Source organism: Sapajus apella, unplaced genomic scaffold, assembly GCF_009761245.1.
Source record: "Sapajus apella isolate SASKATOON/1434 unplaced genomic scaffold, GSC_monkey_1.0 scaffold51, whole genome shotgun sequence".
NCBI classification, from domain to species: domain Eukaryota; kingdom Metazoa; phylum Chordata; class Mammalia; order Primates; family Cebidae; genus Sapajus; species Sapajus apella.
This window is the reverse complement of record NW_022436991.1, coordinates 16413391-16425086: the sequence shown is the minus strand read 5'-3', so window position 1 is coordinate 16425086 and position 11696 is coordinate 16413391. Positions and strand designations below refer to the sequence as shown.

General features: G+C 57.3%; 2 protein-coding genes across 2 annotated transcripts; one reads left to right on the top strand and one right to left on the bottom strand.

Moving 5' to 3' along the window:
• Nucleotides 1–446: 446 nt before the first annotated feature.
• TRIM72 (tripartite motif containing 72) lies at nucleotides 447–10602 on the bottom strand. Its single transcript, XM_032243298.1, has 7 exons — nucleotides 10332–10602; nucleotides 9507–9903; nucleotides 5710–5805; nucleotides 5371–5601; nucleotides 4296–4318; nucleotides 2634–2752; nucleotides 447–1455 (listed from the first exon to the last, which is right to left on the bottom strand). The coding sequence occupies exons 2-7, from the start codon at nucleotides 9894–9896 to the stop codon at nucleotides 881–883; spliced, it is 1434 nt and encodes a 477-aa protein (XP_032099189.1). The 5' UTR covers nucleotides 9897–9903; nucleotides 10332–10602; the 3' UTR covers nucleotides 447–880.
• Nucleotides 7482–8681, top strand: PYDC1 (pyrin domain containing 1). The gene is made up of 3 exons (XM_032243299.1): nucleotides 7482–8001; nucleotides 8265–8306; nucleotides 8482–8681. Exons 1-3 carry the CDS (start codon nucleotides 7719–7721, stop codon nucleotides 8517–8519), a joined length of 363 nt encoding a protein of 120 aa, XP_032099190.1. The 5' UTR covers nucleotides 7482–7718; the 3' UTR covers nucleotides 8520–8681.
• Nucleotides 10603–11696: the final 1094 nt, after the last annotated feature.

Here is an 11696-nt window from a genome sequence, read left to right as displayed (position 1 = left end):
AGAGGTTGCAGTGAGCCGAGGTCACACCACTGTACTTCAGCCTGGTGACAGAGCAAGACTCTGTCTCAGAAAAAAAAAAAGTGATTCTGATGCCTGCCTAAGGTGGAGAACTAGGGGAAGGCCTTCGGGTAAGGTGAGTCTGGAGCCGGGGCCCCAAGGCCTAAGGAAAAAGCGGGTGTGAGACTGAAGGAGCCACTTACTCTACAGGTTCTCAAGCTCCTTCTGTCAGTCCCCACACCTGGCCCAGTCCCTCCCTCCCTTAACCCTAGTTTCCTCCTGGAATTCTCAGGGCCCCTGGCTCCTAAATTCTGATTTCCCCACTGACCTGACTCCAGATCTCCCTACCCCACTGGGTCTTTCTTGTCCCCAGCCTTACACCACCCCCTCACCACAAGACCCAGGCGGCCAACCCCCCTGCTTTTTTTTTTTTTTTTTTTTTTTTTTTGAGACAGAGTCTAATTCTTGTCATCCAGGCTAGAGTGCAGTGGCGCAATGTCCGCTCACTACAATCTCCGTCTCCTGGGTTCAAGTAATTCTCCTGCCTCAGCCTCCCGAGTAGCTGGGATTAAAGGCGTGCGCCAGTGTGCCCAGCTAATTTTTGTAGAGACAGGGTTCCACCATGTTGGCCAGGCTGGTCTTGAACTCCTGACCTCAGGTGATCTGCCCATCTCATCTCCCAAAGTGCTGGGATTACAGGCGTGAGCCACAGCGCCCGGCCAACCCGCATACTCGTCAGAATTCTGGGAGATGCCCCCCCAGTTCCCAGCCCCCTGGGCCCCGGCAACCTGCCCCCCCACCCTTCTCCCTTCGGACCCGACCAAGGAGACCCAAGCTCCTACCCAAGCCCCTGCGCCCCTCCCCTACCCGCCCACCCGGCGGCTCAGGCCTCTGTGCCTTCGGGCCCCACGAGCAGCAGCGGCTGGGCGTTCTTGCCCTTGTCGTGCCAGCACACATCGAAGAAGGGGTACACGGGCCCGGGGAGGCGCTCGTGGAAGGCAAAAAGCAGCACGAGGGCGTCCGCGTCGCTGGCGTCGTAGAAGGAGAGGACACCGTCGCTGAAGCTCAGGTAGAGGCCGATGCGCGTGGGCCGCCTCTCGGGGCTGCGCAGCGCGCGCGGCTCCTTGGCCTCCACGTGAGCCTCCAGGATCTTGCTCTCGCGCAGCCCCAGCAGCCACAGGCCCTGCGAGGGCACCGGGTGCAGGCGCCCGCGGCGGGGGGCCTCGGCCGAGATCACGCCCAGCGCCCAGCGCGGCTTGTCGCCCACCTCCACCTCCCAGTAGTGCTCGCCCTCCGAGAGCCGCTGGTGGGCCACCACCGCCACTGCCTTGTCAAACTGGCGTGGGTCCTCCCCGGCCGGCGGCGCCTTCTGCTCCGAGCACTCCACGCGGCGGCCCGAAGAAGACACCACCAGGCTGGGGTGCGCAGAGCTCGGGTCAAACGTCAGCTCCTCCAGCGCTGCCGGAGAGACCACAGTCAGAACGCTGGGTGTGGTGACTGTGGTCTCGGTGACTGTGGTCTGTGGTGGGGAGAAGGCCTCGCTGGGGCCTTCTCCCCGCCAATTACAGGCCAGCTTTGTCTCCCTAATCCTCCCTACGTCTCTGTTCACCGGCTTGGGCACCAGCCCACACCTGACAGCCTCAATTTGCTCAGCTGTGAGATGAGGCCATGAGTGCCTCCCTGTAGGGTTGCAAGCATGGCCGCATATTTTCTTTTCTTTTTTTTTTTTTTTGGCAGGATCTCACTCTGTCGCCCAGGCTGGAGTGCAGTGGTGCAACCTCAGCTCACTGCAACCTCCAACTCCCAAGCTCAAGCAATCCTCCCATCTCCCATCTCCCAAGTAGCTGGGAGTACAGGTACCTGCCACCACACCTGGCTAATATTTTTAAGTTTTTGTAGAGACAGGGTCTCACTATGTTGCCCAGGCTGGTCTCAAACTCCTGGGCTCAAGTGATCCACCCATCTCAGCCTCCCAAAGTTCCGGGATTACAGGTATGAGCCACCGAGCCTGGCGGACAGGACTAAATTGATACAAGGCATGGAACTCACCATCTGAGGCCCAAATACGGCCCAAGGTCAAGGAGTCTCTGGGCCTTAGTTTTCTCTTGAATGAAATGGGGCTGTCTCCATTCCCACCTCCCCTGAGGCAGGAAGGGCTGCCCCGGCAATGGGTATGTCCCAGAGCTCTGTAACCTGCATCATCAAGCTCTCGGAGGAGGAACTGAGCCCTTGGGCCTCCCCAGCCACAGGCCACCAGAGTTTCTCTCTGACCCATGCCAGCCCCCAGGGTTCCAGGAGCTCTGCAGATCCTCAGTCCCCAATTGGCAGGATTTACTGTCTCCACTGTCCAGAGAGGGGCAGGGACTGACCACGGATCATACAGGAAGTCAGAAGCTCAGACCCAGGCCCCATCGTCCCCGACCACTGATAGCAACAACCCACTGCAAATGCCCTCAAACGTCCTCCTCTCCACGAAGGTTAGGGGACTTCACAGGGGGGAACCCCAGAGGCAAAGGGGCAATGGGTACCTCCTTCAGTGGCCTCCACAGTTGCGACTGGGAGGCCTCTCCAGGGTGGCTAGGGCATCCCATCAACCACCCGGTCACACACAAACCTGAACCAGTCCCTCCCGGTACCTGGCATCAGAGCCCGGAACATCTTCCTCCACACCTGGAATTTGAAGTCATCTGAGATGATCGGCAGCTGGATGTCGAGACGGGCGGGTGGGGGGGACTCCGCCAGGATCTTCTGCAGCCTGAGGGTGGGGAGGTAAAGAGGAGGGATCTGTGAGGGGGAGGACAAGGGCTGGGGGGATTCTAGGATCTCCCCACATCACAACCCTGCTCAAAACTCTTCCTTTGGAGTTTCGGTTTGGGAAGATGAGAAAGTTCTGAAGATGGACACTGGTGATGGTTGTACAATGTGAATGTACTTAGCGCCACTGAATTTTAAATGCACACTTAAAAATGCTTAAAATGAGCTAGGTGGGGTATATTCCCAGGTGCTCAGGGAGGCTGACTCAGGAGACTCACTGGAGCTCAGAAATTTGAGTCCAGTCTGGGCAACACAGCAAAATCCTGTCAAAAAAAAAAAAAAAAAAAAGCCGGGCGCAGTGGCCTTTAATCCCAGCACTTTGGGAGGCCAAGGCAGGCAGGTCATCTGAGGTCGAAAGTTCAAGACCAGCCTGGCTAACATGGCAAAACCCCATCTCTACTAAAAATACAAAAATTATATGGGCATGATGGTGGGCACCTGTAATGCCAGCTACTCAGGAGGCTGAGGTGGGAGAATCACTTGAACTCAGGAGGTGGAGGTTGCAGTGAGCCAAGATTGTCCCATTACACTCCAGCCCAGGCAAAAAGAAACCCCATCTAAAAAAAAACTTAAAATTGTCAATTTTAAGTTACATATATTTTACCACTGTTTGTTTCCCTTGTTTGTTTACCACTGTTTGTTTGTTTGTTTGTTTTTTGAGATTGAATCTGGCTCTGTCACACAGGCTGGAGTGCAATGGCACAATCTTGGCTCACTGCAGTCTCCACCTCCCGAGTTCAAGCAATTCTCCTGCCTCAGCCACTGAATAGCTGGGAATAGAGGAGTCCGCCACCACACCAGGCTAATTTTTGTGTTAAAAATTAGCTAGGTATTGATCTCCTGAACTCAAGTGATCCGCCTGCCTCAGCCTCCCAGGTGCTTGGATGACAGGTGTGAGCCACCGTACCCGGCCCAACCACATTTTTTTTAATCCTTCTGTTGGGATAAAGTCCAAGCCCCCCAGCTTTGTCAGCACAAATGCATCTACCACCCCAGCTTCCTCTTCCTCCCACTCACCAGCAGCAGCCGTTCCCTCTGCGAGCAGTGCCCTTCTCCCCCCAACTCCCTTCTTCCCGCCGTGCCCTTCTCCTCGAAACGCCTTTCTCCCGGCTCCCCAAAGTGCCCTTCTCCCCGAAATGCCCTTCTTCCCCCAGCGCTTTGCCTAGCCAACTCCTGTTCATCCCTCCAGGACCCAATTCAAACGTCCACTCCTTCTCTGGCCACCCCTTTTCCTCCACGGACACACTGAGCACACAATGATGCCTGTGTCCCCACCCACGTGTCTCTAGGCACCAGTCTAGCAGGTCCCTCAGGAAAAGCATCAGTCTAGATTATTTCTGTCTACAACCCTGTGTTCAGGCAGGGAAGGGCAGCGGACTGTATTGCAGGTGTGCAGGCACACTGGTGAGTGGAGAGTGAAACAGCTGGTGTCCCTAGAAGACTGGGACAAGTCGGGCAAAGGGGCAGGGCCACGTTGCTCTCACCTGCTGGTCACCAGGCAGTATTTCTGGAGAGAGAGAAAAAGAGAATGGTGGTGAAGCCGATGGTGGGGACATTGGAGACTTTGAGGATGGGGTAGACAGCTAGGAACGCTGAGTGCGATGTCAGAAAGAATCAGAAAAGCCAAAAGAGGCTGGACAAGGTGGCTCATGCCTATAGTCTCAACACTTTGGGAGGCCAAGGCGGGTGGGTCATCTGAGGCCAGGAGTTCGAGATCAGCCTGGCCAACAGAGTGAAATCCCATCTCTACTAAAATTACAAAAAAAATCAGCCGGGTGTGGTGGCGTACACCTGTAATCTTAGCTACTCAGAAGGTCGAGGCAGGAGAATCACTTGAACCCAGGAGGTAGAGGTTGCAGTGAGCTGAGATCATGCCACTGCACTCCAGCCTGGATAACAGAGCGAGACCCTGTCTCAGAAAAAAAAAAAAGAAAGAAAGAAACCCAGAACTCAAGACCACCCCTACCCCTTCACTTTCATGTGGATTAGAAAAAGGTATCCTCTCCTCCAAGAATCTCTGATTCCACCTGTTAGAAGATTTCCTAATAGGCTGGGTGCACTGGATCACACCTGCAATTCCAGCACTTTGGGAGGATGAGGCAGGCAGATTGAGGCCAGCCAACAGAGTGAGACCCAATCTCTACTAAAAATAAAAAAATTAGCTGGGCATGGTGGTATGCACCTGTAGTGCCAGCTATGGGAGGCTGAGATGGTGGGATTGCTTGAGCCTACAAAGTCAAGGCTGCAGTGAGCTATGATCATGCCACTGCACTCCAGTCTGGGTGACAGAGTGAGACCCTGCCTTAAAAAAAGAAGGTGTCCTAATAAATATATAAACCTACAATGTCTATGATTTAAATGGTGTTCACTTAATACAATGCCCTTGTGCAGTGCTCAACCTAAACAACCATACAGCAGTCCTGAGGCCTGCCCCTCCCAGATACGTGATGCTGGCTTATGCCCGCCCCACTCAGGGCCTATCTGATAATGGGATAAGGTCTCTGGGGCCTGAGCAGGGGGCCGAGGCAGGGAGGGGAGGGGAGGTCACCCAGTGCTCACCATGAGGAACTCAGTCTGTGGCTTGTCCGTCACCTCTTCCAGCACCTTCTCCATCTGCCGCAGCTGCTCCAGGTAAGAGTTCAGGCTCCCCAGCTCCCGCCGCAAGGCGACCCCTGCCTCGCCCCGCACACGCTCTGCCTCCCGGTCCAAAGAGCCCTCCAGTGCAGCCAGGAACAACCGCATCTTGCCCAGCTGGTCCCCCACGGCTGCCCGGAACTGACGCACCATCTCCTGCAGGGATGGGGCGGTGATCCACAGGATAAAGGCTCTTGGCTGGAGACCCCTAGCCTGGCGCCCCCCCACCACACACACACAGGCTCGGCCCTGCGAAGCCCTCACCTCCACCTCCACCAGCTGATGCTCCAGCACAGCCACGCTCTTCTCCTTGCGCATGCACGCCTCCTGCAGCTGCAGTTTCTGCTGTGGCAGCTGTGTCTGGGGGTGAGGCATGGAGAAGTGATGGGGATGCCACCCGCCCCAAACCCACACCTCCCATCTAAACCTGCCCTCTGTGGCTCAACCTCGATGCCAGCTCCTCCTCCAGCCAGCTTCCCATCCCCAAACCCACTTGCATTTCTCCTGGCCTCAGCTAGTGCTACGCCCAAGGTTCAGATGCTTCCCCTGCCCTTGTCTATTTCCGTGTTTGGTTTTTGGGGGTTTTTTTGGTGTTTTGAGACAGGGTCTCTCTCTCACCCTGGCAGAATGCATGTCATGGTCACAGCTAACTGCAACCTCACCCTCCCAGGCTTAATTGACCCTCTCACCTCAGTCTCCCAAATAGCTGGAACTATAGGCACGCATCACCATGCCCAACGAATTTCTTTTTTTTTTTTTTTTTGAGATGGAGTCTCGCTCTGTCACCTAGGCTGCAGTGCAGTGGTGCAATCTCAGCTCATTGCAACCTCCACCTCCCAAGTTCAAGAAATTCTTCTGCCTCCACCTCCCAAGAGCTGGGACTAAAGGTCTGCACCATCACACCCGACTAATTTTGGTATTTTTAGTAGAGACGGGGTTTCACCATGTTGGCCAGGCTGTTCTCGAACTTCTGACCTCAGGTGATCCACCCACCTCAGCCTCCCAAAGTGCTGGAATTACAGGCATGAGCCACCACACCCCCAGCCCCTTGTCTATTTTGTTGACCCCTCCCTGGTCGTGCCTTCCCTGACCCCCTCTGCTCAGCAGTCAGCCCCACAGCACAGGTCTTTGTGAGGATGTCAGACACCAGTGAAGTTTGATCTCCCCTACCAGACAGGCAGGCACAGAGCTTGGCACACAACAGACCTCAGGGAGGTCTGTTACAAGTACATGAGGGATGTGTGAAAGAAGAAAGGCAGCCTTCCCCTACTCCTGGGTTTCCTCTCTTACGTAAAAGCAAGAACACCAGCTAGGTGCGGTGGCTCACGCTGGTAATCCTAGCACTTTGGGAGACCGAGGCAGGTGGATCACAAGGTCAGGAGTTCGAGACCAGCCTGGCCAACATGACGAAACATCGTCTCTACTAAAAATACAAAAATTAGCTGGGCATGGTGGTGCACGCCTGTAATCCCAGCTACTAGGGAGGCTGAGAAGGGAGAATCGCTTGAACATGGCTGATGGAGGTTGCAGCAAGCAAAGATCACACCACTGCACTCCAGCCTGTACGACGGGACCAAGACTCCATCTCAAAAAAAAAAAAAAAGCAGAACACCAGCCTTAGTCAGTCTGACCCCCCAAGTCAGCCTGCCTGTACACATATGGGCTTGGGGGGTGGGGGGCAGGCAATTTAATTTAAATATTCCCTTATAGACCAACCAACCACTCTGTGGTCTAGATCTTACTCAAGACCTGAAATGCACATATGCAAATATAGGAACGCTCCCTCTACTCCTGCCAAAGCCACTTCTTTTTTTTTTTCCCCTAGGCTTTAGTGCAGTGGCACAATCACAGCTCACTGCATCCTCGATCTCCCAGGCTCAAGCAGTTCTTCTGCCTCAGCCTATAACTGGCACCACAGGGATGAGCGACCATGCCAGGCTACAAAGCCACTTCTTTGCTGGGAGGTGCTTGGCCCTGGAATCAGTTCCACTCCTGCCTCCACGACTTTTAACCTGTTTCCTCCTTTGCAGATTGGGAACAGCAATCCCCACCTCAACAATTTGGCTCCCCCCACTTTCCCAGGGGAAACTGGGGGACCCTCTAAGGCGGTGTTTGCAGAGTCCCCTCCCAGCAGGAGCCACAGGGTTGCACGTGAGCTGCCAGATCAGTCTCCTCCCCAGGACATCCCCAGGGGCGGCGGCTCCTCCTGCTGCGGGAGAGGTGGGGCCTAGTGGTTCAGGGCCCTCGGACGCTCAGAGGCGCAAGGCTGAGCCATGGGAAGGAAGCGCGACGCCATCCTGGAGGTGCTGGAGAACCTGACCCCGGAGGAGCTCAAGAAGTTCAAGATGAAGCTGGGGACGGTGCCGCTGCGCGAGGGCTTTCACCGCATCCCGAGGGGCGCGCTTGGGCAGCTGGACATCGTGGACCTCACTGACAAGCTGGTCGCCTTCTACCGCGAGGACTATGCAACCGAGTTCGTCGTGACCGTGCTGCTCGACATGGGCATGCAGGAGGAGGAGGAGCGGCTGCGAGCCGCGTGGGGGCCACTCCGAGCTGGCACGTGGTCTCGGGACCCAACTCCACTTCCTCACCAAGGACCCAGGCGTTGGGTCCCGCCCAGAGCCTTCCTGTCTTCCGCCTCCTTCAGGCTCCCTTCTGGGGTCCTCCCTCAGACCTCCGGCCAGCACCTCCTGGTGGCGAAGGGCTGGGCTGCCGAGGGCCCCGGGGGGGGGCGCTGCATCTTGTCCCACTGCCCTTTTCCAGGCTGTTGGGCTGCCTGGGCCCTGTTCTGTTTCACGGGTTCTGTGCTCTCTTCGCAGATAAAGACGGACGAGTTTGGGAGCTCCAGGGCATAAGCACAGGGGAGCTGGGATGGGAGGGCTCCTGGAAGGAGGCTCCTGCCCTGAGCTAGGAGACCACCAGCCAGGACTGAGCTGAACTGGGCCAGGCAGGAGCTGGCGGGACTGAGAGTCTGGGCCCCTGGGAAGTATGGGGGCCTCGAATACCAACGAAAGGACGGTGGTTTACCCCCTCTAGGATACGGGCCAAGGGAAGGAGCAGTGCAACGCTGGTAAAGCCAGCCCCGCGCGCGCCCCAGTCTCGGAAGACAATGGCAGTGTCTCCACCTTGGAGACCGGAGACCGAGGACGCCTCCGTGCCTCCGGATCCCGCCTCCTCCAGCCCTGTACCTGGCGTTTATTCTTCCACTGACCAATAAACATTTATGGCAGGCTTTCCTGGGGCTGCGCGCACACGTGTCCGCTCGTAGATACACGCGTGTGCTTTGCCACACGTGTAACACGCCCTAGCCGGTGTGCACGCGTCTCTATTTGCCTGTGTCTCGGTGTCTCTGCTGGGTATGTCCTGGCGCACACAACTGCGTGGGATCCCAAGGCTTTCGGGACTTCCAGCTACACCCAGAAAGGCATCCTGGGTGGGGCTCTCGGTGCCATGCTGGGCCCGCGCTCACATGTGCAAACCCCGGCGTACCTTGTCCTTCCCGCCTCCCTTCCGGTAAGGCCAGCCTGGACCCATCAGGCCCGCCCAAGTTCCGCAGCTTCAGGGGCGCGCGTGGGCCTCAGCTAAGGACAGCCCCGCCCCGGCCGCCTGGTTCCCTCCGGAACGCCGCTCCTCCCGTCCAAAGAGGGCCAGCGCCGCGCGGGGAGCCAGTCCGACCCGCCCACCGGGTGCATGAATATGCGCGTGGTCCGCGGGGCTGGCCAGTCCCGGTTCCGCCCTGCTCGCCTGGCCCATCAGACCCGCCCCGGGGATCCGCCCGCCCATCTTCAGGCCCCTCGAGGGGTTCAGGCCCGGAAACCTAGGTTTGCTCAGCACCCTTCTGGCCAGGCTCGGTCCCCGCGCGGCTTTCCTCTACCAGCCCCGCATTCAGCTCCTCAGACCCTCTTTCCTGGCTGCTTCGCCCCGCCTCCGCTCCCCGCAACTGCAGGTTCTCGGGAGCCTCTCTAAAGTCTCAGAATCCAAGTCAGTGCAGCGACCTCCCGTCGGCCAGGCCCGGCGCCACCGAACAACCCCTCTGACCCCGACGCGCGTGGATCCCGCACCTTGAGGCGAGCGTGGGCCTCGGCGGCGGGCAGGAGGCGGTGGCCGCGGTGCGAGCCGAGTGAGGCGCACACTCCGCACACCAGCGCTCGGTCCTGCTCGCAGTAGATGCTCAGCGGGTCCAGGTGCTCCTCGCAGTGGCCCTGGGGCACCTGCGCCAGCCCCTCCACCAGGCGCGCCAGCTGCAGGTTGGTATTGAGTGCCTGCGGCCGCGTGGGAGCCTGGCAGCAGGGGCAGAGAACGGTGCCATCCGCCGCCGGCTCCCCGGCCACGCGGCCCAGGCAGGCGCGACAAAAACTGTGGCCGCACTCGGCTGTCACAGGAGCGTCGAACAGCTGCAGGCACAGCGGGCAGGACAACTCCTGATGCAGGAGGCCGGGCGCAGCCGACATGGCGGACCTGGGTGGAGGAAAAGTCGGTTAGGGGAACCCCGCGGCGCCGCGCTCCTGGCCCAGCCCCAGCCTAAGGCCGGGCCCCGCTGCTCGCCGCAGGGAGAAGCACCAGCCTGTAAAGACCTCACATCCTACACTGGATGGGGCTCTGACGGCCCAGGGGAAAGACGAACTCGGTCTCAGGCCCAAAAGCAGCCTCCATGGCAATTCTCAGCTCCAGATCCAAAAATATGTCCTATCGGTCAACCCCAGTTCCTGAACACAAGCCCAGGGTCTAGCCCACTGTCTTTGCCCTCGCCTTAGCCCCAGGCCCCACCCTCTGACCTCAGCTCCTGCTCCAAATTCCCCAGAGCCCCTACTCTGAGACTCCCCTCTCCCACTTTACCAAGATCCCCAGCCCTCCCCGCCCCCGTCTCTCCAGCCCCTGGGACTCACGAGTCTGGTTGGAGATCTTAGGCCGAAAGAGACTCTAAGGAGGACCGGTCAGGATCGGGCCTAGCTGGACCGGGGTCAGGGCTGTGTCCAAGGATCTGAGACAGGCAGCAGGCTCCAAGCAAGGACGGGGACTCACAGGGGCAGCTGGCAGTGGACACTCGGCGTGATGGGCACACAGTGCTCAGCGGAAGACCCTCCCAGACTAAGCCTGGCCCCTGCACTATATTTAGCTGCTCTGCCCAATCCCTCCTACCACTTCTGGAAACCGTTCTAAAAGTAAGGGCTGAGTCGTCCCCGGGCACGTATCACATGCCAGGTCCACCTGTCTTGGCCCATCCACTGTCCGCTCTGCGCCAGCCTGGAGCTAGAGCTCAGAGCCAGCAGGGAGACAGGGCCTCTCACACCACGGAAAAAACAGAAAATTGAGTGGGAAGTCTCCCCTTTCTCCCCCCACTCCCACCTTTACACTCTCCAGCTCCTTCCTCCTTTCCTGCAGCACCTCTCCAGCCTGTGGTCCACTCATTCCCCAAGCTTATGGCTGACCAAGGCCACTCTGGCAGGATTATCCCACCTGCAGGAGGGCAAGACCTCACCCCACCCTGAAATGTTTTCCTCCTCCAGAGCTGAGGGGAGGGTCTTTTCCACATTGGTCTCTCCAGTACACCCAGAACAAGCCCTGGGGCGAAGAATAAGGTCTCTCTAAATGCTTGGAAAATGACTGATAGAGAGATATTGAATAAATGAATGAACTGAATCCAAAGCCTGCAGCCCAGAACTCAATTCTGCCCTGGTTCCTGTATGTGTACCTTTCAAATCTCAGCTGAAATTTTATTTAAGTGGCGCTGGGATAACTGGCTAGCGACATGCAAGGGAATGAAACTGGACCCCTACCTTTTACCATATACAAAAATTAACTCAGCTGGCCTGGCGAGGTGGCTCATGCCTGTAATCTCAGTACTTTGGGAGGCCAGGGTGGATCACGAGGTCAGGAGTTTGAGACCAGCTTGACCAACATGGGGAAACCCCATCTCTACTAAAAATACAAAAATTAGCCAGGCTTGGCAGCCCATCTAAAACTATATAAATAAATAAAATAAAATAAGTTCACAATGCCTGCACAACATGGCAAAACCCTATCTCTACAAAAAATACCAAAAAATTAGCTGAGTGTGGTGGTGCATGCCTGTGATCTCAGCTATTCAGGAGGCTGACGTGGGAGGATTACCTGAACCTGGGAGGCGAAGGCTGAAGTGGGCCGAGATTGTACACTGTACTCCAGCCTGGGTGACAGAGTGAGACCCTGTCTCAAGAAAATAAATAAAGATAAGGCCGGGCGCGGTGGCTCAAGCCTGTAATCCTAGCTTT